Source organism: Centruroides sculpturatus, unplaced genomic scaffold (assembly GCF_000671375.1).
Source record: "Centruroides sculpturatus isolate CEXI.00-Female unplaced genomic scaffold, Cexi_2.0 scaffold709, whole genome shotgun sequence".
Taxonomy (NCBI): Eukaryota; Metazoa; Arthropoda; class Arachnida; order Scorpiones; family Buthidae; genus Centruroides; species Centruroides sculpturatus.
The window spans coordinates 245,417-271,736 of record NW_019384949.1 but is presented as its reverse complement, the minus strand read 5'-3'; the positions used below and the strand labels follow the sequence as shown (position 1 = coordinate 271,736).

At 45.8% G+C, this 26,320-nt stretch overlaps 1 protein-coding gene across 2 annotated transcripts in view; it reads right to left on the bottom strand.

Moving 5' to 3' along the window:
• LOC111632251 (liprin-alpha-2-like) overlaps window positions 1–26,320 on the bottom strand; it is a 102,375-nt gene that overhangs the window by 15,860 nt on the left and 60,195 nt on the right. For both annotated transcript variants that reach the window (XM_023376640.1, XM_023376641.1), the window contains exon 2: window positions 16,895–16,996. In XM_023376640.1, the coding sequence (XP_023232408.1) occupies window positions 16,895–16,996 (102 nt within the window). The remainder of the gene's footprint in view (window positions 1–16,894; window positions 16,997–26,320) is intronic.

Below are 26,320 nucleotides of genomic sequence, written 5' to 3'. Positions count from 1 at the left end.
TATTTCAATATTAATCGGATGCCAAAGATGAAGAAAAGTCTGTATTATTAGAAGTGACAATATAATGAAATTTAAAGTAGCTTCATATGATTTATGTGATATAAGATTACCACAAACAACTTTAACTTTGTAAAATGAAGTAAATTAATAAATAAAAATGCACAAAACCTTTGAAATTTATAGTTGAATGAACATTAGTGGATTCCAAAACATTTGCAGTAGTAAATTGCATAGTCTCACTCTATAATACATTTTCACAAAATTATTTGCTACGAGAGGCCACAAATTATATACAGAACAATGATACAACATAATACATCTTCAGACTCACATAGGTGTAGGTTGTAAACAGGATGCGCATAATAAAACTCAGCCTGTTCTTTCCTATGGATTTCATTATAAAAAGAATAATCCTAGCTTACAAAATTGGGTTGAAGATAAATAATGATAAAATGAAGACGATGTACACTGGAGATAATTGTGAAGAACATACCGTTGGCTGTCGGACACCAATCTAATGAAAATATGTATCAGTTTATCTATTTAGATAGTGTGGTTTCCATTAATAAAACTAACAAGATGAATATCAACTGTAGAATTGGAAGAACATTAGCAATGTTCCGGAGGTTATGTAAAATTTGACTGACATCAATTACTGTTATTGTGACTAATATCCAACTTCAAAATACTATCATCTTGCATGAAAGATGTTTTGTCAACATTGCTCATGAAAGATCTCTACTATCAACACAATATTATTGATGACAATGCCCTGTGAAGAAGTGATTTGTACAGACCAGAGAGCAGTATGATGGAAGATGGGTCACCTTGCCAGATACGTTGTGCGTTAGACAACTTCCATTCTGGGACTACAACAAGATCGACACCATCTGGAGAGAGGATAAAAAGAGGCACACTGCTTAACTAGTCACACTTGGTGATTTAAGACGTGGAAACGAAGCTGTTAAAACAAAGAATTTTTTAAAAGACAAGTTATAAAAAAGTCAACTGAGCCAATCAAGGTAATTCTAGACATTATAATTTGTAACATTATTTTAGTGTATTAAGGAGAAGTACACAACACAACTTGTGTAAAATTTGTTTTATTTGTTATTTTTTTGCTTCAAAAAATAAAATATTACTTATTAACATGTTATCAAATATTAGAACTGATTTAATCATAATTTTGATATATTTTTTCTTAACTTTCATGTAATTATTCCTTTAAGAATTACATAAATTAACTCCTCACTTGTTAATTCCTTCATTTGTATATCTCATTCGCTAAATAAAGAAACTTTAATGCCAAAGTTCAATTTATCCGAATAACAAATTTATGCCCGAATATCTAAACTAATCTTTAATTTAGAAATCCATTAGTAATCAGAAGTTTTACTAGAATAAACATGTTGCAGTATCTTAATCCCTGGTAATTAGATTATTTTATTTTATTTTAATTAACACTTTAAAAATCTAGAAAAGAAGAATAGAATAACCCAGAAAATAATGTAAACTTTTACCCTTTGCTTAGCACAATATGAGTGATATTATCCAGAAAATTAAGAAGAAAAAGGTTTCTAGAATAATTACCGGATGAAGAAATACACTGCATGCAATTATGGTAGACCACATCTTCTTGTGAACTAAAATACTCTAACAAAATGCTGTCCCTCTTTTATCCATATAAGTTGTAAATTCTGGTGTGCCATCCTCTCGCCACCCACAGACATGTGGATGGTCATTTGTCGAATGCCAGAAGAGTTAGGAAGTAATCAAATCTACAGATTGTCAATCCGTTTATATTAACGACCGGCCCCACAAAACCCAATCCGAAGTATATATGATAAATGTTCACTAGAATCTACATCTAATCTTTTACTCCTCTGAAGAACTAGGGGCAGGCAGGTTGACAGAGTACAAAAGAAACTTTTCTTGGCCAAAAAGTAGGTCGGACACATTTCAAAATAATCATCGGAACATACACTTTACTACCTTGATACCAAACCTCTGCCAATCTTATTTTATTCCAAATAATAGATTCAAAAATGAAGACTGGATGGAGGTTTACTGTAACACATCTGCACAGTAAGAAAAAGTTGTGGGTTAGAGTCTTATCCCAAATCAATCTTTTCTTCGAGCATACCCTAAATTATTCATATTAATTCAAGGTGTAGCCCAACCGTCTACTTTCGGAACAAATTACTTAATTTTAAACTGACTTTTTTCATTTAAATGAAAAAAGTTTAGCCGAAACAGTTTGAAAAATTTTGGCATTTAGATATTTGCTTATTATTTATTAGCAAGTGTCCTCAAGACAATACTTCATTTATGAGTAAAAAACATCCATTCGTACAACTTGTATTCCCTAATTTTTAGTTGTGTAGATAAGAATATGATAGATTCTCTTGATGATAAATCAAATTAAAAATTTCTATAATTTAGTTAAATCCGTTTTTCTTTACACAATTTCTACGGTATCCAAAGACAATAGATAACATCCTTTGTTTACGGGACAGAAGTAATACCGTAAGACAGAAAACTTGCACCCATTTATAACAATATTAATAAAACCCATTAAAAATTAAAAGTAACAGAAAATTCAGATGAAATATAAAAGTAAGAAATTTAATATATATAAAAGATACTACAAAATTAAAAGAATAAAAGGAATAATAATAAAATTCTAAATTAAATTACAGAAATTCTTGTAATGGAGTGTTAAATATTGTAGAGATGAAAGATTTCTTTAAGCAGAACTTGTCTAAAAAGGCCTGAAATATTTCTACATATAATAAAACAAACTGTCCAATTACTATAACCAACAATGCATTTCCATGGTAAGTGGAAGTTGCAAGTTTGAGTCCCACTCCAAGCCAATCTTTTCTTCCAGAATATTCAAAAATTTAATTAATTAATTTATGATTATCATATTTAATAAGAAAAGGTGGTAGCTTGCCTACTGTTAAACTGATTACTAATTACTAAACAGTTTGACGGGAGGCAATTATCTAGCTTATAGTCCGATAGAGAATCCGGCCGTTCCTTTGGTATTTGATTTAACAAAACATTTGGCTACCTGAAAAATCAGTGCGAATTTCTATTTTTACAATACGGTGCCAATAATTTTACAATTTAAACATTTATATTTTATCTAATTATATAATTTTATGAGGACAAAAAAATTAAATATTGCCACAATAATACATTAATAAAATTTGCTCAATTAATGTCTTTGTCCACAAACGTCTCTAACTTATTGCAATTTGTTAAAAAAATTATAATAATAATCCAGAACATACTTCTCGGCGTCTCCACGGACTCTATTTTTGCCAAAATACATCCAGGAAATCTTCGGAAGGTCGACGTACCACGGCCATTACTATTTAAATGCGAATTTTGCTGTTGAATGGGTTGAGAATCTAATAAAAATTTCTGGATTCTGGAGAAATATCTTTTAAGAGTACTTTGGAGTTATTGCAAGCATATTATTGTGCCATCTTTTGCTGCAGCATTTAATTTGAAGGACGTATTTTATTATAAAAGAATATTACTACCAAGTATTTCATTACTGTTGGAGAAAATGATAGTGATTTTGTCATAAAGGCAAAAGTTTAACTTGTAAATTTTTGTAAATATTTACATATTTGTTTATTTTACACAATTAGTGTAAGCTAAAATTCTCGGTTGGATGATATTGCAAAGTCTGATTGATAATACAAACAGCCATTAAAAAAACTGTTGTTTCATTTCTTAATTTCAGACTCCCAACAAGTTTTTTATTCCATTCAACCATTGTACTGTTGTATGCAGAAGTAATGAAGTACGAAGACTTCCCGGTTTTTGCAAATGATAAAAAACAGTCTAGCATTTAGCGGCTGTACTTTCTTATAAAGTTGATTACCTTAATTGCATCTGGTACAACGTGCCGTTGCCGTGCTTGAAACATTTTTTTAGTCTCGAATTGCTTAAATTGAATTACATTCCAAATTAAAACATATGGTACTTCTTTATCTAATGCACACTATGATGTCCCTCGTCACCCTAGTCATACTTCTGGCTCCGTAGGTGACACGTTAGAAAATTTTAACAACTTTGTCTCAAAATTTTTTGTTATACTAAAAAAAATCATCTAAAATTTTGTAAATTTTTTGCCAGTTGCAAAGCTAGACGATAGCTTAAGTATGACGAATCCACATTAACTTTGTCGCAGTACAAGTAGGAAACATGCTAAAATCCTAGACCTATGAATTAAGGTTTATCAAACAACTCTATCATTTCTTTGATATAATAATGTGTATATTATATTTGTATAAAATAAGTATGACAATATTGTCATTTATAAGAATAAACTGCAATAAACCTTACCTTTTCGTCTAAGGCTTTGTGATGTTCGAACAATGACTTTAAAGCTTTTAGAACTTCCACTTCGGAAGAGACGCCCGCAGGCGANTCGGGTCGATCGACGCGACGAAAAAACAAGAGAAAAACCCGGGAGCCGGGGGGGAAGGGAGGGAAGGAAGGAAGGAAGGTAAAAGAGCGCGCGCCAGGCCAAGAAAGACCATAAAATTAAGTGAATTAATCAAAGCGGAGCGGGATTAATCCGGAGCGTCCCATTCCGTGTCTATCCGGAAAGAGATTTGTTTTTTTCTTCCGGAACAACTCCCCCTTTACGGTAAATTAAAAAGAGGGGGACGGAGGGGAGGAGGAGGAGGAAGTAGAAAAAGTGTCCGACGTCATCCATCATCACTCGGATCCCGAGAGTCTCTTTAATAATGAACTCTTCCGTCTCCCGGCAGCAACGCCAATTTCTTAAGGGAAAAAATCGATTAAGTACGACGTAAAAAAAGAGGAAAATCGTATTTGGGCTGGCGATCGATGCGGACCGCATCTTCCTCCCCCACCCAAACATTCAAAAATACCATCCCCCCACCAACCCTTCCCCGGGACGAGGGAGGAAAACAAAATGGAGTCGACGTTACGCGACGCGCCACTCTCCGCCGGCGCGGCGCGCGCAAATTCTCGCTTTTTCGAGAGCTCTCCTCCGAGAGGCCAGGGATTACGGCGCGCGCAAATGCATACGTCGGTGTTTTTTTCCTCCGAGTGCTCTCGGAGAGTGGCAATATCGCGGCACGCGCTCCTTTTTTTGGCCACCCCCGAACATTTTAAAATAGCAGCGTTTCGGAGGAGGAAAAAAAAGGCCATCCGCCGTTCGCGTGATGTTACGCGTATCGAGCGGAGGGTGCGGAAAGGGAGGAGGGAAAAACCTATTTAGTAGTGTTTGCGGATGGAGACACACCAAACGAGAAGGGAGACTCCTATTGGTTATCCGACGAGTAAACACGGCTCAAAAAACAAAAAAGAACCAAAGTAATCTCCGGGAAGAGGCGACCTCCGAAGGGAATAACCTCCGTTGCCACCCCCTCCCCCCGGCGCCCCATAAAAAAACGGAGAAAATCGACCGAAAGGCGCGATATTTTCCATTAAGTTCGGTCACGTGTCGGCATTTTCGGAACTTTTAAATCCGCCGGATGTGGGTCGTACGTGGGTTCTTTACTGCGGGCCGACGACCGGAAGAGGGGATAATTAAGACGGGAAGTGGAGGAGCGCGCGCGCGCGAGCGAAAGAAAGAAAGCTTTTTTTCCGCCATTGGAGCACGTAAAGAGCCAGATCGTACCTGTAAGAGAACGAGATGGACGACGCAGTTACACGGCTTAACTATTCCGTTTTTGGAAAAGTCGACGGACGTCATCATGTGCCGGAGGGTGCACTCCTGAGCCCCGCCTCTCTCTCCCCCGCCGCAACACTGGACGGCGGTCACGGGTTTCCACTTGTGCATGGGGCCCGGGCGCCAACTACCGGACGCCCCCGAACGAAGGGCAGAATAATAGGCACGCGCCACCTTTTCCGATCATCCTGCCAAAACAGACGGGCGTTTAAGACCGGGGGACGGGTTTCCGTCCCCGACCACCACTCGGTCGGCGCGTCATTTCCGGTTACCGTCGCGCGATCCGGTTAATTACGGTTTACCCGTCCGGAAGTTCGGGGGGAAGAAAACGAAACCGCGCGCCAGGGGGAGACGAAAGGCCATCTATAGCAATCGCCGAACGTCGGAATTTCACTTAACGCCACCCATTCGGAAAAAAGGCTAGAGAGGTCCATTTCCAGGATCCAAACCGGCGGAGGAATTGCGGAGGGATATTTGGAGTGGGGGGTGGAAGAGGGAGCGTTTAAGTCGAGCGCCTTCCACCAAGCAATGAAGACAAAGCGACGCTTTAAGCGCTTCCGAAGTGGTTTTTCGTGTCCCGATCGGAGTGTGTTCCTCTGTCGCGTCACGGAGGTCGTTGCCGACGATGTAACGAGGAAAGGGTCCGTTTAAACCGGTCGATTAGCGTCCGAGACTTTATAAATTACCGGAATTAACTCTTCTCTTTCCGCTTTCCACCCGCTCTTCGCCTCCATCCATCGGACGCGGCAACGCTCGCCTCGAAACTCCTCTCCGACGTGGCCGGGGGGAGGAAAAACCTCCGAAAACCACTGCCTTCCCGCCGCAAATTGCCCATTCTCGACAAATCGCCCGGAAAGTGCGCCGTTCGACGTCACTTCCGAGATTACGTCGGACGGTTTGACGGCCGAGAGGCACTTAAGAACCCGCGTCGTAAATCCCGGTAGAGCGCTCCCTCGTTCCCCCGCTTAGCGCCGACTTCCCTCGGTTTAGCGCCACCGGATATTTAAAATTTCGTCCGGCGGGCGGGTTTCCACCCCTCGGTGGTCCCCCGTCCGTAACATACAACTTAGGGAGACGGGCGTATCCGAGCGGGCCCCGCGCGGAGGGGGCCAACCGTGAGGTACTTTTTATTGGGTAGGCGATAACCGCCGAGTAACGAGTCTCGGGGGAGGAACCGGAAGGTAATGGAGAGCCGCGATTCCGCCTCCCCGAGGTCGTTCGTCGTAAGGAGAGAGACGTTAACGAGGGAACATAAAACGGGGAGGGGGAGACGATCGGGGACGAGGTCTCACTCCGGGCACGCGACATTTATCCGGATCTGTTTACACCGGTCCCGGAGGAGGGGATTATCTGGCGTTTCGACATCTCTCATCCGGGGGGAGGGGCGAAGGGCGGAAATCGATCGGATAGAACGGGCGCACCTACGGCTCGGACGAGGACAGACGACTCTCCCCTGGGGTCGAAGGGGGAGAAGTGAAGAATTTGCGACCGGCGAGTGACGCACGGCGCGACACGGCCCCCGAGACCCGCTCCCGTTTATAACGTCGAAAGCGATGGGAAAACGTTCGTCTCGGACGCTACTCGGGGCCCGAAACAGTACGGAAAGAAGGGCGCGAGAAAGTCAAACGGGCATTAAGGAGATTACGTCACGGACGGGACTCCCCGGGAAAATATAATTGGAAGGGGATGGGAAAATGTGGCGAAAGAGGGAGATTGCGCTCGTCACTCTGTCGCGCGCACCTGGGATTGACAGCGGACGGGGGAAGGGCCCATCCCCGGGTTCGTTCGAACCGGAAAACGAGGGAAGGAGGGCATCGATCGGTCCAATTAAAGACGGCGGGAAGCCTGAAAATTCTCGACTCCCCGTCGCTCTTCGTTAAAGGCGTCGCCTCCTCGGGTTGCCTGCCGCGGCCTCTTCGCCGCTCGCGAAAGAAAAAAAAACGCTCGCGCGCGCCACGCAAATCCCAACGAAAAACTCGCCGGATAAACGTCCCGTAAAATATTAAAAACCGGAAGTAGTTTGTCGGAAGTTGCGACTCTTAAAATCCGGGAGAGGGACGACTGTAGGCGGAGAAAGGCGCGAGCGGGAGAGGGTTCCGCCCGGTGCGGTGCGGCGCGGCGCCGAGTGGTGGCGGGGGAGAGAGATGGCCGACGTCACTCACCTTGTCCCGACGATTAGGGGGTGGCACCGCGCGGTCGTACCGCACGTGCCGAACGAAGCGCGCCTTTTCTCTTCCGCCGGTGTCGGCGGAGGGAGGAAGCGACGCGCATGCGGAACGACCCTCCTACCTTCCGCGCCGCCTGGCGGCGAGGACGGCCGAACCGGAAGTTACGTCCCGTTCTTCCCGACAAACTTCCGATCGCGCAGCGACACCCGTCGGTCGAAGGCGGAAACGTAAACGAAGTCGGGCAGTCGATACGACGAGTTTCGCATGAAAACGTAGAAAGAAACGAACTCTTCGCGCCGGGTGCCATAAGAAAACCTCTCGGAGCCATCCCCAGTCCGTCCGTCACGCTCTAAGCATTTTATTTGCGTGGTAAAATTATAAAAAACCACGATTTATTGGCGCGGAAACGGCCCGACAGGAGTACGACGTCACTCGACCCGGAGCCCGCGGGCCCCGGTAACAAATCTCTCCAGGCTAATAAAACCGAATGGGGTAGCTTTACGAAATCGATCCCGGGATTTCTGTTTCTAAGCAATTAAGCGAAATTCTTGTAATTTATAAGGTAAAACAAAGAAGTATATATCATTCCGAGCTCAAATACACCCGGGACAACACAATTACCACAAAGAAGGAAAATCCTCGTGTTCAAACACAACGGCCGTACACAATACAAACAGATGCGCTACCGGCGAGAAAGGATACACAAGCGTATAAATAAATAAGACCAGCGCCGTTCTCTCCGCTCGGAGAATTAATACAACCTTCCCCCCACAAAAATACACCGGACTCGCCGGCTTTTCCTCCCCCCCACCTTACGCGATTAATTTTCCACTCGAAAGAATCGCGGTTATCCGTGACGTAGCACTTACGTAGAAGGAAAAAAAACGTTTGACGCTTTCTCACGTGCCGAGAAGCGGTGCACGCGCGTTTAATAGCCCCCAACGCAAATAATTACGTATACTTAATCGCATCGTATTGTTATTTCGTTACGCGGCGTAACTCGCCGTCACGAGTAACGCCACCAGACCGCTGCCTTAGCAATTCGCTTCGTACGAAACCAAAGGGGTAGAAACGGGGGTTCGAACCCGCGGAGTTAAAGTTTTGCATCGATCCTACACCCAGAGAAAACGCCAGACAGGCTTTTAAAATCGACCGCATCCCGCACGAAATCCGACAATTTATCGACCGTGCCACGGGGTGGACCGGAGCCCGGTAACCCCGCGGTTAACCCGTGACCTCCGGACTGAGAAACACGTGACGAAGCAAACGAATTGGCCAGAGTCACGCGACCGGGCGGGAGAGGGTGCCAAAATGACAATCGCTACTGGAAATTCGCTCGTCTGACAAGGCGTAACATTCACTCGAACCGTAACCAGAAAATTGGGTCGAAATTCCATAAAAAATTTAATGCCCCCCATACTAGAGTTACGCGGGACGGGTCGCGAGTAGGCGAAAACCACGTGTTTCGTGGCCCGAAAGGCGGAAGTTCCGTCTGTCCAGCAATCATTCCGGAAATTCCGATTCTTCCGGCTAATTGGGCATAAACAGAATTAAATAAATAAGTATTATCGATTTAATACACTCGACTGTGGCAAACGTCGGGGGAGGTCAACAGCCTGAAATCTCTAACGAAAATTTACACACTCCGACGGGCTGAACCAACGTTCTAATTGTCAATTAATCGCGCCAACACCCGAACAGCTCGTAAAACCTGTCATAAACACTATAAAATACGATAAAAGAGGACGTAAACGCTTCACCCCACGAAAGATTTGAACCCACGATTACACAAAGACGGGCTTAAGGAACTGGAAGCGAGGATTTCGAACGGATCGCAGTAACAGATGTCTTAAGTGGGCGCGTATGGAGAAGCGGGGTTCGGTTCCCTCCCGAAAGGAAAACACCCAGGCGACTTTCAGGGGGGGAGTGAGATGCCCGCGGGCTATTCTAGGAATCCGAATTGTAAAGCGTTATCGACCGTCGGAGGGTAAATTTGTCAAGAGCGTCCCGCGGCCACCCCTTATTTAATAAAAAAAGGCACAGAAGAGAGGACAGAGCGTTCGTCGTTACCGAAATAAAATTCCGCCGTCGGTCCGACCCGCAAACGAGATAAGGAGACGAAATTTTCAAAAAGAATCAACCATTTCGAAGGGGGATAGTAGTAAAAGAGGGAGTGGCCCCCCGCAACTACTCCGGTAATCGAACCTCCGATTACCGGAGTAGCCGCGGAGTTGCGCGTGACGGGACTGCAACTTTTTCTTGTCCATCCTCCCGAAGTGCCAACGATCTAATTTCCGACGGGGGTGGCGAGGAGCGAAGAATTCTCGCTCTCCTCCCTTCGTAGTTAACGTCGAAACGGAGAGAAAACGGTCGGGAGGAGAGAAGTAAATAGGGCGGCTACGTGTTTCGCGCCTGTAAGACGGCGAGGGTGGAAGTAGAAGCCAAAGTGGCGCGTGACGAACGGCAGCTGACGGTTCCCCACCGAACAGATTTTCTGGCGGAGGGAGGAAAATGGGACGGATAACGAATGCCCCAACATATTTACCAAACTCGTTTCTTTTCCGGATCCCGTTTAATCGGGACTTCGATCGGAACGGCGCACCGTCGATTGCTTTCTACTCTCCGCTGGAAAGCGCCCACTCACGTTAGTAAAAAGTACACCCGGACGAGACGAAAAGGGCGAGATGCCCACTTTGTCACCCTCGCGCACACTATTCCGGTGGCACCCCCGACTCGACGTATACTTTTGAGAGGTGTTACGGCACTACCTTTCGAGACAGCAGTCCACGTGGATAAATGAATGTTCATTACAATTAAAGTTGGGTGGGCGAGGCCTTCCCCTCTTTATTAGCGCGGGGCACCGTTTCAGACCACGACAGGATGGTTCTTTAGACCCGTAAAGAAAACTTCACGTGGTCGGGCCAGGCGCGAATCCACGACAGCACTATTAGGATTAGATGGTAAACTCCCCGTCTTATTTTCAAGTTTAAACATCTCTTCCCCCATTAGTATCACGGTACGATACGCAGACCACCAAACTCTGACGTAACCGGAAATTACTAGGTCATCCGTCGACGGTGGCGCCGCGAAACTAGGTCGTATATATACATAACAATACGTGAAATTTCCAAACTTTACACGCGCGGTGCTCGAGGTACCAAAGCGCGAGAACCGAGGACGTTTTCTCGATACTCCGAACTCGGTCGCATCGACTTCGGACCATCGGGTTTCCAACCAACAGCGCAACGGTAAACGAATGGCCGCATACCTGGCTCTACAAGCTCGGAACTACACTACGTTTTGCTATTATCACGTGACACAAAGACTGCTCCGACGTACCCGGTGACGGACACCCAAAAAAGTAAGATTGGGGAGCGGGTTAAAAAGCCGGAAGGGGGAGAAGGGGGAAGCGAAGAATCCGAGACGGACGGGCAAATTAAAAATCCGGCCGATGGCCGGAAAATCGATTTTCCGTCGACTCGGGGGAAGGAAGGGGGACGAAAGAGAAGCTTCCGAATGAAATTCCCGCCGGGAGAGCACTTTTAAGACACGGAGAACCCGAAAAGTCGTCCTCTCGTCTCTCCCGGAAAAAATAATTAAAGGAAAAATTTTCCACTCTTCTTCCTCTTCCGCCGGCTGAAGTGCGGGGGCGGCGCGCCCCTCTCCGCCGCCAAAAAGTGCTGACTGGGCCGTCCGGGGCCACTCCACTCCACCGCCCGCTTCTGCCGGGTAATTCGTGACTTATCGTTCCCGGCTCCCCCGCCGCAACGTCCGCGCGCGCGCGCCGCCCGGAGGAGTCCAAATCCCGCAACGAATTCCCACCCGGCGCGTGCCGAGACGGAAGTTACGGAAAAAGATTTTCGCCGCCTTTCCACCCCAGCGCGGTGGCGCCATCTATTTTCCGAATCGGAAAATCGGGGAAAAAAACCCGCCAAAGTCCACCCGACAATAAAGAGACGTCATTAATTAAACCACCTCCGGACGGGTGGAGAATTCGACCGGTCGAGCCCTGTAACGGGGAGGTGAGGTAGAAGAAGGGAAACGGATAAACCTGGCCTACAAAACGATGGCAAACGACGACGTTTTGTTTTCCTCCCTCTCGCTCGTTAACTCTAATGGTAATGGCTCGTCTCCCTTCGGGGTAAACGTTTGGCATTGGCTTCTTCTAACGACCTCCAACCTCTAATCGTCCCGACGTTGGCCGGGCGCGACGACGCTCGTCCACCCCCCCCGACGCGGAAAAATCCAGAGTAAACTCCAAGAGAAATCCGGATTATCCGGCTTAATAGGGGGTGGACTCGGGTGGCGGGCGACGGAAGGCGCCGATCGATTAACAAAAGAATAAACGAAACGAGAGGTGTATCTCCGAAGGTATTAAGAGACAACACGGTGGGTCGGAGGGAAATCGCGCGCGATGGGACGAGTCGGATCGATGCGTAACGGTCGTAAAACCTCCCTCTCCTATTATCTACTGNACAACTTTAACGCCATTACAAATTTCTCACTGCACAATAACTTTTTGGACGCCCCATATTTGAATATTTTCAGACACGTTGCACTAGTCTCGGGCAACATTTAGTCTTTCCAAAAAATAGATACCATCATCCGTCTTTGGAAAGACTTTTATTATGTTCATATCATTTGGAAATAAAAAAAAATTGTAGCAATATCCAAATTCGAATTTCCTAGAAAAACGTTTTTATTCTCCAATGTAAAGATTATGGAAATTCGGTTTAATTTTAATACTTTACATTTGTAATAAATTATAATTTTTTCTAGAAAATGCAATAAAATTGATTACTCTATAAATAACGTAATTAAATAGATGCAAAATCAAATACGGTAAGTCAACATTTAACAGCAATATTTAATTTTCGGAGGGGAAAGGAGAATGCAAATTGTTTTTCTAATTTCCGCCCCCACTTTTTGTAAATAAAAAAATAACGTCCCGGTATTTTTAATCTATTGTTTCTCTTATGCCACATAAAAGCCGATAGCAATCTCCACGACAAAATCATTTCCGACTGAAATTCCACGGAAAAGAAAAAACAATTTTTAAAAAAATGTAAATGGAACATTTCCCCATTTCTTTCTGACTGCTTAATTTATTTGTATAAATTTTCCCACGATTATTTTACTCACAAATTGCACCTTTAAGACTGCCGAAAAGGCACCTCGTCATCTCAAATTATTTTATTTTGTTCGAAACTTTAAGCTCGACAAAAAATACGATTATTGAAAATTTTGCTTCTTTATCTGTAATTTAATTCCTCATATTTATTTAGGAAAAAGTTGCTAGTTTAATTATGCATCAAATAAAGTTCTAACTAAAGTAGAAACAAAGCGTAACCTGTCTCCTTATAGCTTCAATTCATTAATTACTAGATATAATCGTAGTGCCTCTTAACACTACGATATTTACAATATTCCAGCAGCTGACAAACTCGAGTCAGTTTCCTTCCACATTCTAACTACAACTGATCCACTTTCCTATTGGTTCTCTAATTTTGCCAACTATGATTAATTGGGCTGCAATTTGAAAAAATTATAGATAAATTCCCATTGTCATCTGCCTATCCTTAATGTGGAGGATGGAGTTAGATAGATGAAAGAGAAGACCAGATATGGAAACGTTAGGGGCAGGAGGTCCAATTAACTACATACGAATGTCTGATGTGAACCGGAAGCCACATTATTTCAATTCAAAAATTTCCCCAAAAATGTGTTATTGGCAAGACTCTATTGTTAAAGGAAAAGTATGATTTACAGGGGCAAGTCACTACTAAATTGGAGAGCATATATATCTTAAATGAAATAAATTAAAAATAAGTTTAAAAATTGCAGCTCGGCAATGTGATGAAGTCACAATAAATAATTGCTTGTGTAATATAACATCCAAGAACTGTTACAGATAACTAAAAACTATGCAACTAATCCTAATGCGTATGCGTATAGACTTTTACATAGTAAAAGATAAATTTTACATGTTCTCTTCTTAGTATACCGATTAAAAATGTCTTCCAAACGATGCTTTAATAGAGGATATCCATTAAAAAATTATTCATGAAATAATTTACTTATTGCTTAAAATTTTTAAAATTTCTTTCGCTATTCATAAAGCATTGATTGAAGTGCATTTACACAGAAACAAATTTTTATGCAAGGACCAGTTTGAGACGACTGACAGACATAAGTCTCGTCCCCGAATAACACAAAAATGCAACAGACGATGCAAATTTACCTTAAATTTAAGCAAGTCAAAAGCAAACTGATTCAAAATATGTTAAAAGTGTAAAAGTGCCATATTTTTGTCTTTTTAAATAAAAAAAAAAAGCACCCAATAATTAATTTTTATTTTGTATTATTCTATTCAATAGCCTAACTCTATGCATTCCACATTCACTGAAGATACCATACTAAAATACTACTAGAATTTAAAGTCGTGTAAGGATTTATAATGCACGACCTCGAAAATCCGACATTGTTCCGCTATTTAAACTGTTTCGTGCATGCGATCGTCGACGACGATAAATATGTTAAAAATAACTCTTTTACGTTAGTTTTTCTTGAGAATCGTCTGGCGAATGTTTCGTGACATAATTTAAAACATTATACTCGATACATCACTCGTATGCTTACGCAGAATTCCATTATGCTTATTTTCCATCCTTTGTTAGAAAATATAGCAGAGTTTTCGAGTGAGATGCAAGTTTTTCCGATATCACAATAAAATCCCATGAAATAAAACAGATTTTATTACGTTGTGATGTAAGCGCAGGCAAAAAGCGATAAAATGACTTAAATTTCTTGTTTGAAGTATCGCTTCTTTTGTTTCTCACGAGAGAAACAAAAGCGATTTTCTACTGCCAGTTTTTTCTAGAAATATTTTTTTAGAACTTAACACATTTAGTGATGTGATTGTTACATTACTTATAGATAAGCTTTCCATTCTTGCACTATAATTTCTCTACCCGTAGTTAATGAAGATTCTAAGACAAAATGTATGACATACGAGCATTTAATTTTCACTACCTGATCGCATTATCCCCAAAGATGGCACTAAACGAAATGTGGTGCAAGTAGCGGACGGGCGAGGGGAGTGCGTGTCTCGGTTGCCAAGAGGAGAGGGCACACAATTATTTAAAATATTAATTATAAGGATAACTTATTGGTTCTAGGTAGAGGTTCCGACTCAGTCGTTACGTGTCGTCAAGGTCCCAAACTCCCAGAGGAAGAGTAACTAATAAGAGGTGCTAAGTATGGAGTGCCAAGATCTTAGTTTGCTACAAGTGACTAAGAATTATGTTCCTGCATTATTGCAATACCTATCTATGAACTGCCAGACAACAAATCCAAAAAAAAATAATAATAAACTTTAAAGATTTTATAAAAAATGAAAATAATTAAATTTTGTGCATTTCAAAGATGTATACCAATTATATTTACAAAAGATAAAGATGTCGACGTAGCAGGCACAGAAAACATTAAATAGAAGCCTTATCTTTAGTATTGCAGCCACGTGCCGGAGAGGTCTCGGTTTAATTACCGCAAAGACGTAGTAAATTCTTTACCGTCGAACGTAACTAGTTAAATTACCGACTACGATCTTAGCGTTTCAGACTTTCATTTTCATTTTCTATAAATAATTGGATGCGTGTCAAATTTTCACTTTTGAGCTAAAGATCCCGGCTCGTTACTCGATAAACTCATTCCAAATCACTTCAAGTCTCTTGACAGAAAGTAATTATCCGAACATTTTTATCGTCTCCCGGATCCATTTTGAGATTTATACTCGTTAAAGATCAAACAGTTCAATTTTTTCTTAATATTCTACTTTACTTTTCTTGTATTTTACATTCTTTCTGATTGTTTTTAACCAAATTTTGAAATTTAAACTTAATTCTTATACTATTTTCGATCGACCGAAAAGTTTTCTACTTTTTATTTCGAGTTAAAATGAATACAAATAACACGAGACAAGATTTCTGCCAATATTTCCAAAATTTGGAAAAAATTTAAGAGAAGAGAAGAGAGAATAATCTGAAGATTTGTTCCAATAGAGATTCGAAGTAAAAAGAATGGAGAAAACACAAAGCCACTTTTTAAATTTAAGACAGGTTTCGACGGTAACAGGATTTCTTTCGCTACTTTTCCCCTTAATTTTTAAACTTCTACTCTCCGGAGAGTGCTTCCGGGGCCCTCGGACGTTTATAAAATAAATTTACGTCGACGCGTTCCGAACTCGGGCCCCCGGAGAGAGCCCTTCCGAACTGATACGACCGCTTTATTTTCCGGGAGAGGAGAGTCGATCCGGAATTCGAGTTTCCAGACTTTAAGGTCGGTAAATACCGAGAATAATTTCTCCCAGAAGCATACAGAAAATCCGATTTAATTTAAATAAATCTTTCAATACGAATAAATTTGAATTTGAATCTGCATGCCAACGTTTAATATTGCAATTTTTACCAAGTTATCTCTGCAAATCAAACAAAGAGATCTTCAATTTTTTATTATAATTATAAAATCAAATTTCCGGTTACGAACGAGAGCCAAGCGACATTAGAAAGCAAGTTCCTTTTCCAGCTGAAATTTCAAATTTTGCTTATTCTAATGCAGCAATTTCCTACTGGTTCTTTTGTAAGCAAAGATATATTTTGAATTTTGACAACTTTTTATTTAAGACAGCAAAATTGCTATAAATAATTACAAATTAAACAAAAGAATTGGTTATTTTAATTAAAAGATGCGTTTGGAGTCTTAACTCGATTCAATTCCGAGCAAACCACCGGGAAAGTAATATTCCCAATTAAATTTGCATAAGTAGCATTTGGAACTTGCGTATAATTCTGCCCGCAGAGTGCATGGGCACAAAACACACCGGCATTTTTGGAAGACGTTTTCTAGACAAACGAGTAGTCATTTATTCGGCGAATATATATAAAACTATTGTCTATCGTACTGTTTTATTTTGCCGTACCGTAGACGCGACGTCGCCACTTACCCGTGTATTGTTTCTTTCCGCTTTCAATTCCTGAATCTCCTCCTCTTTCTCTAGCAATTGTTCTCTCGCCTGGTTTAACTCCTTCGTAAGAGTGGCAAATTCCTGCAAACAAAACAAGAACAGAACCTTAAATTAGAAGGCAAACATCGCAACGAGTGAAGAAAAACAATAAAGAGTATATTTTAATATAAAATTTAAATTTAATCAACGAAAAAGTACTTTGTCTGTATTAACAGTGTCAAAAATCCATCGTTCTTACCCCCCACTCCTGTAAATAACACTTCTCTGCCACGCATCGGATCGATGCGGAGGAGAATAACTTTAATAAATCATTATAAACAATCCCGAACGTTTTTACAAGCCGGTATCACGCGAGATCGTACACAAACTAGATTAATACGCAGAAAAACCTCGTGCGGAATGGCTACGAACCCCCGACACCCGTCCATACATTTGCACAGAAAGCCGAACTCGTACGTGACGAGCCGAGCTACCGAAAAGTGTAATTTCGTGACCAGATTTATCTGCATAAATCCCCGCTTTCCAGCCACACACGGGGAGGGGGGGGAAATGTTAACACCGCGCATCGACGTGTAACAGAATATTTGATTAGATTTCTCAAAAAAGATTTATCTGTGCTGCTACACCTGTAAAAACTATCGATTGTTTACTCGCGTGAGTTAACGAACACACAAAGTCGATTGTAATTCCGGGGGAGGCGTAAGATTTTCTCCAGCGCCAGCGGCTTGGAATTAAACGTAAGAGGGTCCAGCGCGTTGCGGGGGGGAAGGCGCCGATCAGTCCACCCGAAAAATTCGTCAACAAGTGGTCAAATAGGCGAACTTTCGTTGGGGGAGGCTCGGAAATGCCGATAACGAGACGTGACTCACGCAACTTTGGCTTCCAGCGAATTGTTTAAACGTCGGTGGGACACGCAGGACGGAAAGTTTACGATGCGGTCGGAACACAGACGGGTTCGCACGCTATCCATACAGACGTAGAGCGACGCTTGCCACTTGAAAGCGACGTCTTCACCCTTTCCCCCCGTCGTAGGTTAGTTTACTTTCCCGCCAAAGATTAACACAGCATCTTCCTCATCAACGTCACCGTCGGTTCGATTAAACACAGGATGGAAGTCGATACACCGGCGGGAATTTTTATTTTTAACTTAAACTTCGATCCTGGTCTCCAGAGGTGTAATGCTCCGGGGATGCGGTGTCAAGTCGCGCGAGTCGGTTCCCACAGGGTTAAAGAAAATAGAAGCGCAACACGAAGAGTGACGCGAACGTTTGACTAGAATAAACAGAGTAAAAGTAAGAAGTATAGCGAAGTTAACCTTACTATAATACAGCCTTTTGTGTTACGCTACTGTTTGACGCAAATTCCAGGGAAGTAGAAAGACAAGGAATTCGCATCCGATCGTTATTAAGTTAGAGTTACGTAACGTAACGTAAGTCTATTCGAACGGCACAAAATCCCCAAATACCGATTTAAACACGTCAAGAATCGAACCCGCGACGTTTAAATCCCGCAGGGCGACGTATAATTGAAGAATACAAACCGCTCCCCCTGCGGCATTTATCACGTGCAATTACGCGGATAACGTGAGAAAGGTGCGACCGAATCACGAACCTCCGCGATTTTAATACTCAGAAAGTATCGAGCCGAAAATCTTTTAATCCATTACACGGACGTTTCGTCACCGCACTGTCACGAACGTGTCGCAACGGGTAATAACGTTACGAAGAAATGGGACGAGCGCGTCACGTAACTTCTATTCGAAAGGGGAGGAGAAAAATCACGACACGTATACGTAACGCGAGGGAAGTGGCGATTCTTGTCCCGCTCTCCCCCGAGGTTCCAGTTTGAAGTGAGAGAAAACTTCCTCCACTCCCTCCGACTCGTATTTTCGCATCGGTTGCCCGGCAACCGGATCCGGAACGGGCACAGAGTTTAATCTCATACGCGTATGCACACTCTTCACGAGCGATCGCGCGTAGCTAGGCGCGATTTATACGTCACACCACCCGCAAACAATAGGTAAGAAGTACCAAAGATCGGGGATAACGAAGCGAAACTTTTAGAGCGGCGGAAAAACTAAAGTCGGAGGATTTCCATCCCTCCGGAGGCGCGAGGGGAGGGAGGAGTTGCCAGTTTAATTCGTCAGAAACGAGGAATTTATAATTATTCTCCCGGACATTAGTAAAAATTATAGCGGCTCGACAGTGGAAACGGGGGGGTCGAAGCGTTTAATTACGGCGCATTAATCAAAAACGGAAAGGGGGAGACGAGGGTGGGTAGGCAATGACGAGTGCGGAGCGAACGGGGAAAAAAGGGGGAGAAGAATAGGAAAATAACGCCACGGACCCTCCTCGGAATCGACTCGCCCCCCCATTTGGAGGCCAAACACCGAATCAATCGAAGAAAGTGGTTTCTCCGTTAATTACCCGAATCCGGGCGGAGCGGTGAAGTCAAACAACGAGTTGCCGCCGGCCACGGACGCCATTTTGTACCGAAATGTCTCGTTTTCACGACATCCGACGCCATCGATCCGCTATTAAAATCATTTCCTAACCGTGGGAACCGCCGGACTCCCGGCGTAACGCGCCCAACCCCGATTCCACGCGCCGTACGCCCGACCCGGATATAAAAAGCCGGGAGCGCTAACGCGGGACAGAAAACGTCGCGCGCGCCGCAATTTCCGAAAACAGAATTACCGTCGGCGCGGATCCAAAACGAAATTTGTCGCCAACGGCGACGAAAGAAATCCCCCATCGGCCGGCATAAACAATATCGTATCTACGCAACAACTTAACAAAACTGGAGACACGCACGCTTATATAAATACGTACACAAGAAAGCACTATATTTCTAACACTCCTTTCAAACTTTAGTAGCGCGCGCCGCGTTGCGATAGGCGACGCCAGCGCGCGCCGCGTTGCGATAGGCGACGCCGGCGCGCGCGTTAATTTCAGGCGACGACAAGCAGAAGACGAAGAAAAAAAACAACGCAACGGCTTAATTATTTACAGAAGTGCCAAATTAATGCACGTGACATTCCACTAAACTGCGTCACGGCTGGAGAAAGAATTTGCGCCCGGTCCTCGGGTCGATCGACGCGACGAAAAAACAAGAGAAAAACCCGGGAGCCGGGGGGGAAGGGAGGGAAGGAAGGAAGGAAGGTAAAAGAGCGCGCGCCAGGCCAAGAAAGACCATAAAATTAAGTGAATTAATCAAAGCGGAGCGGGATTAATCCGGAGCGTCCCATTCCGTGTCTATCCGGAAAGAGATTTGTTTTTTTCTTCCGGAACAACTCCCCCTTTACGGTAAATTAAAAAGAGGGGGACGGAGGGGAGGAGGAGGAGGAAGTAGAAAAAGTGTCCGACGTCATCCATCATCACTCGGATCCCGAGAGTCTCTTTAATAATGAACTCTTCCGTCTCCCGGCAGCAACGCCAATTTCTTAAGGGAAAAAATCGATTAAGTACGACGTAAAAAAAGAGGAAAATCGTATTTGGGCTGGCGATCGATGCGGACCGCATCTTCCTCCCCCACCCAAACATTCAAAAATACCATCCCCCCACCAACCCTTCCCCGGGACGAGGGAGGAAAACAAAATGGAGTCGACGTTACGCGACGCGCCACTCTCCGCCGGCGCGGCGCGCGCAAATTCTCGCTTTTTCGAGAGCTCTCCTCCGAGAGGCCAGGGATTACGGCGCGCGCGAATGCATACGTCGGTGTTTTTTTCCTCCGAGTGCTCTCGGAGAGTGGCAATATCGCGGCACGCGCTCCTTTTTTTGGCCACCCCCGAACATTTTAAAATAGCAGCGTTTCGGAGGAGGAAAAAAAAGGCCATCCGCCGTTCGCGTGATGTTACGCGTATCGAGCGGAGGGTGCGGAAAGGGAGGAGGGAAAAACCTATTTAGTAGTGTTTGCGGATGGAGACACACCAAACGAGAAGGGAGACTCCTATTGGTTATCCGACGAGTAAACACGGCTCAAAAAACAAAAAAGAACCAAAGTAATCTCCGGGAAGAGGCGACCTCCGAAGGGAATAACCTCCGTTGCCACCCCCTCCCCCCGGCGCCCCATAAAAAAACGGAGAAAATCGACCGAAAGGCGCGATATTTTCCATTAAGTTCGGTCACGTGTCGGCATTTTCGGAACTTTTAAATCCGCCGGATGTGGGTCGTACGTGGGTTTTTTACTACGGGCTGACGACCGGAAGTGGAGGAGCGCGCGCGAGCGAGCGAGGGCGAAAGAAAGCTTTTTTTCCGCCATTGGAGCACGTAAAGAGCCAGATCGTACCTGTAAGAGAACGAGATGGACGACGCAGTTACACGGCTTAACTATTCCGTTTTTGGAAAAGTCGACGGACGTCATCATGTGCCGGAGGGTGCACTCCTGAGCCCCGCCTCTCTCTCCCCCGCCGCAACACTGGACGGCGGTCACGGGTTTCCACTTGTGCATGGGGCCCGGGCGCCAACTACCGGACGCCCCCGAACGAAGGGCAGAATAATAGGCACGCGCCACCTTTTCCGATCATCCTGCCAAAACAGACGGGCGTTTAAGACCGGGGGACGGGTTTCCGTCCCCGACCACCACTCGGTCGGCGCGTCATTTCCGGTTACCGTCGCGCGATCCGGTTAATTACGGTTTACCCGTCCGGAAGTTCGGGGGGAAGAAAACGAAACCGCGCGCCAGGGGGAGACGAAAGGCCATCTATAGCAATCGCCGAACGTCGAAATTTCACTTAACGCCACCCATTCGGAAAAAAGGCTAGAGAGGTCCATTTCCAGGATCCAAACCGGCGGAGGAATTGCGGAGGGATATTTGGAGTGGGGGGTGGAGGAGGGAGCGTTTAAGTCGAGCGCCTTCCACCAAGCAATGAAGACAAAGCGACGCTTTAAGCGCTTCCGAAGTGGTTTTTCGTGTCCCGATCGGAGTGTGTTCCTCTGTCGCGTCACGGAGGTCGTTGCCGACGATGTAACGAGGAAAGGGTCCGTTTAAACCGGTCGATTAGCGTCCGAGACTTTATAAATTACCGGAATTAACTCTTCTCCTTCCGCTTTCCACCCGCTCTTCGCCTCCATCCATCGGACGCGGCAACGCTCGCCTCGAAACTCCTCTCCGACGTGGCCGGGGGGAGGAAAAACCTCCGAAAACCACTGCCTTCCCGCCGCAAATTGCCCATTCTCGACAAATCGCCCGGAAAGTGCGCCGTTCGACGTCACTTCCGAGATTACGTCGGACGGTTTGACGGCCGAGAGGCACTTAAGAACCCGCGTCGTAAATCCCGGTAGAGCGCTCCCTCGTTCCCCCGCTTAGCGCCGACTTCCCTCGGTTTAGCGCCACCGGATATTTAAAATTTCGTCCGGCGAGCGGGATTCCACCCCTCGGTGGTCCCCCGTCCGTAACATACAACTTAGAAAGACGGGCGTATCCGAGCGGGCCCCGCGCGGAGGGGGCCAACCGTGAGGTACTTTTTATTGGGTAGGCGATAACCGCCGAGTAACGAGTCTCGGGGGAGGAACCGGAAGGTAATGGAGAGCCGCGATTCCGCCTCCCCGAGGTCGTTCGTCGTAAGGAGAGAGACGTTAACGAGGGAACATAAAACGGGGAGGGGGAGACGATCGGGGACGAGGTCTCACTCCGGGCACGCGACATTTATCCGGATCTGTTTACACCGGTCCCGGAGGAGGGGATTATCTGGCGTTTCGACATCTCTCATCCGGGGGGAGGGGCGAAGGGCGGAAATCGATCGGATAGAACGGGCGCACCTACGGCTCGGACGAGGACAGACGACTCTCCCCTGGGGTCGAAGGGGGAGAAGTGAAGAATTTGCGACCGGCGAGTGACGCACGGCGCGACACGGCCCCCGAGACCCGCTCCCGTTTATAACGTCGAAAGCGATGGGAAAACGTTCGTCTCGGACGCTACTCGGGGCCCGAAACAGTACGGAAAGAAGGGCGCGAGAAAGTCAAACGGGCATTAAGGAGATTACGTCACGGACGGGACTCCCCGGGAAAATATAATTGGAAGGGGATGGGAAAATGTGGCGAAAGAGGGAGATTGCGCTCGTCACTCTGTCGCGCGCACCTGGGATTGACAGCGGACGGGGGAAGGGCCCATCCCCGGGTTCGTTCGAACCGGAAAACGAGGGAAGGAGGGCATCGATCGGTCCAATTAAAGACGGCGGGAAGCCTGAAAATTCTCGACTCCCCGTCGCTCTTCGTTAAAGGCGTCGCCTCCTCGGGTTGCCTGCCGCGGCCTCTTCGCCGCTCGCGAAAGAAAAAAAAACGCTCGCGCGCGCCACGCAAATCCCAACGAAAAACTCGCCGGATAAACGTCCCGTAAAATATTAAAAACCGGAAGTAGTTTGTCGGAAGTTGCGACTCTTAAAATCCGGGAGAGGGACGACTGTAGGCGGAGAAAGGCGCGAGCGGGAGAGGGTTCCGCCCGGTGCGGTGCGGCGCCGAGTGGTGGCGGGGGAGAGAGATGGCCGACGTCACTCACCTTGTCCCGACGATTAGGGGGTGGCACCGCGCGGTCGTACCGCACGTGCCGAACGAAGCGCGCCTTTTCTCTTCCGCCGGTGTCGGCGGAGGGAGGAAGCGACGCGCATGCGGAACGACCCTCCTACCTTCCGCGCCGCCTGGCGGCGAGGACGGCCGAACCGGAAGTTACGTCCCGTTCTTCCCGAGAAACTTCCGACCGCGCAGCAACACCCGTCGGTCGAAGGCGGAAACGTAAACGAAGTCGGGCAGTCGATACGACGAGTTTCGCATGAAAACGTAGAAAGAAACGAACTCTTCGCGCCGGGTGCCATAAGAAAACCTCTCGGAACCATCCCCAGTCCGTCCGTCACGCTCTAAGCATTTTATTTGCGTGGTAAAATTATAAAAACCACGATTTATTGGCGCGGAAACGGCCCGACAGGAGTACGACGTCACGCGACCCGGAGCCCGCGGGCCCCGGTAACAAATCTCTCCAGGCTAATAAAACCGAATGGGGTAGCTTTACGAAATCGATCCCGGGATTTCTGTTTCTAAGCAATTAAGCGAAATTCTTGTAATTTATAAGGTAAAACAAAGAAGTATATATCATTCCGAGCTCAAATACACCCGGGACAACACAATTACCACAAAGAAGGAAAATCCTCGTGTTCAAACACAACGGCCGTACACAATACAAACAGATGCGCTACCGGCGAGAAAGGATACACAAGCGTATAAATAAATAAGACCAGCGCCGTTCTCTCCGCTCGGAGAATTAATACAACCTTCCCCCCACAAAAATACACCGGACTCGCCGGCTTTTCCTCCCCCCCACCTTACGCGATTAATTATCCACTCGAAAGAATCGCGGTTATCCGTGACGTAGCACTTACGTAGAAGGAAAAAAAACGTTTGACGCTTTCTCACGTGCCGAGAAGCGGTGCACGCGCGTTTAATAGCCCCCAACGCAAATAATTACGTATACTTAATCGCATCGTATTGTTATTTCGTTACGCGGCGTAACTCGCCGTCACGAGTAACGCCACCAGATCGCTGCCTTAGCAATTCGCTTCGTACGAAACCAAAGGGGTAGAAACGGGGGTTCGAACCCGCGGAGTTAAAGTTTTGCATCGATCCTACACCCAGAGAAAACGCCAGACAGGCTTTTAAAATCGACCGCATCCCGCACGAAATCCGACAATTTATCGACCGTGCCACGGGGTGGACCGGAGCCCGGTAACCCCGCGGTTAACCCGTGACCTCCGGACTGAGAAACACGTGACGAAGCAAACGAATTGGCCAGAGTCACGCGACCGGGCGGGAGAGGGTGCCAAAATGACAATCGCTACTGGAAATTCGCTCGTCTGACAAGGCGTAACATTCACTCGAACCGTAACCAGAAAATTGGGTCGAAATTCCATAAAAAATTTAATGCCCCCCATACTAGAGTTACGCGGGACGGGTCGCGAGTAGGCGAAAACCACGTGTTTCGTGGCCCGAAAGGCGGAAGTTCCGTCTGTCCAGCAATCATTCCGGAAATTCCGATTCTTCCGGCTAATTGGGCATAAACAGAATTAAATAAATAAGTATTATCGATTTAATACACTCGACTGTGGCAAACGTCGGGGGAGGTCAACAGCCTGAAATCTCTAACGAAAATTTACACACTCCGACGGGCTGAACCAACGTTCTAATTGTCAATTAATCGCGCCAACACCCGAACAGCTCGTAAAACCTGTCATAAACACTATAAAATACGATAAAAGAGGACGTAAACGCTTCACCCCACGAAAGATTTGAACCCACGATTACACAAAGACGGGCTTAAGGAACTGGAAGCGAGGATTTCGAACGGATCGCAGTAACAGATGTCTTAAGTGGGCGCGTATGGAGAAGCGGGGTTCGGTTCCCTCCCGAAAGGAAAACACCCAGGCGACTTTCAGGGGGGGAGTGAGATGCCCGCGGGCTATTCTAGGAATCCGAATTGTAAAGCGTTATCGACCGTCGGAGGGTAAATTTGTCAAGAGCGTCCCGCGGCCACCCCTTATTTAATAAAAAAAGGCACAGAAGAGAGGACAGAGCGTTCGTCGTTACCGAAATAAAATTCCGCCGTCGGTCCGACCCGCAAACGAGATAAGGAGACGAAATTTTCAAAAAGAATCAACCATTTCGAAGGGGGATAGTAGTAAAAGAGGGAGTGGCCCCCCGCAACTACTCCGGTAATCGAACCTCCGATTACCGGAGTAGCCGCGGAGTTGCGCGTGACGGGACTGCAACTTTTTCTTGTCCATCCTCCCGAAGTGCCAACGATCTAATTTCCGACGGGGGTGGCGAGGAGCGAAGAATTCTCGCTCTCCTCCCTTCGTAGTTAACGTCGAAACGGAGAGAAAACGGTCGGGAGGAGAGAAGTAAATAGGGCGGCTACGTGTTTCGCGCCTGTAAGACGGCGAGGGTGGAAGTAGAAGCCAAAGTGGCGCGTGACGAACGGCAGCTGACGGTTCCCCACCGAACAGATTTTCTGGCGGAGGGAGGAAAATGGGACGGATAACGAATGCCCCAACATATTTACCAAACTCGTTTCTTTTCCGGATCCCGTTTAATCGGGACTTCGATCGGAACAGCGCACCGTCGATTGCTTTCTACTCTCCGCTGGAAAGCGCCCACTCACGTTAGTAAAAAGTACACCCGGACGAGACGAAAAGGGCGAGATGCCCACTTTGTCACCCTCGCGCACACTATTCCGGTGGCACCCCCGACTCGACGTATACTTTTGAGAGGTGTTACGGCACTACCTTTCGAGACAGCAGTCCACGTGGATAAATGAATGTTCATTACAATTAAAGTTGGGTGGGCGAGGCCTTCCCCTCTTTATTAGCGCGGGGCACCGTTTCAGACCACGACAGGATGGTTCTTTAGACCCGTAAAGAAA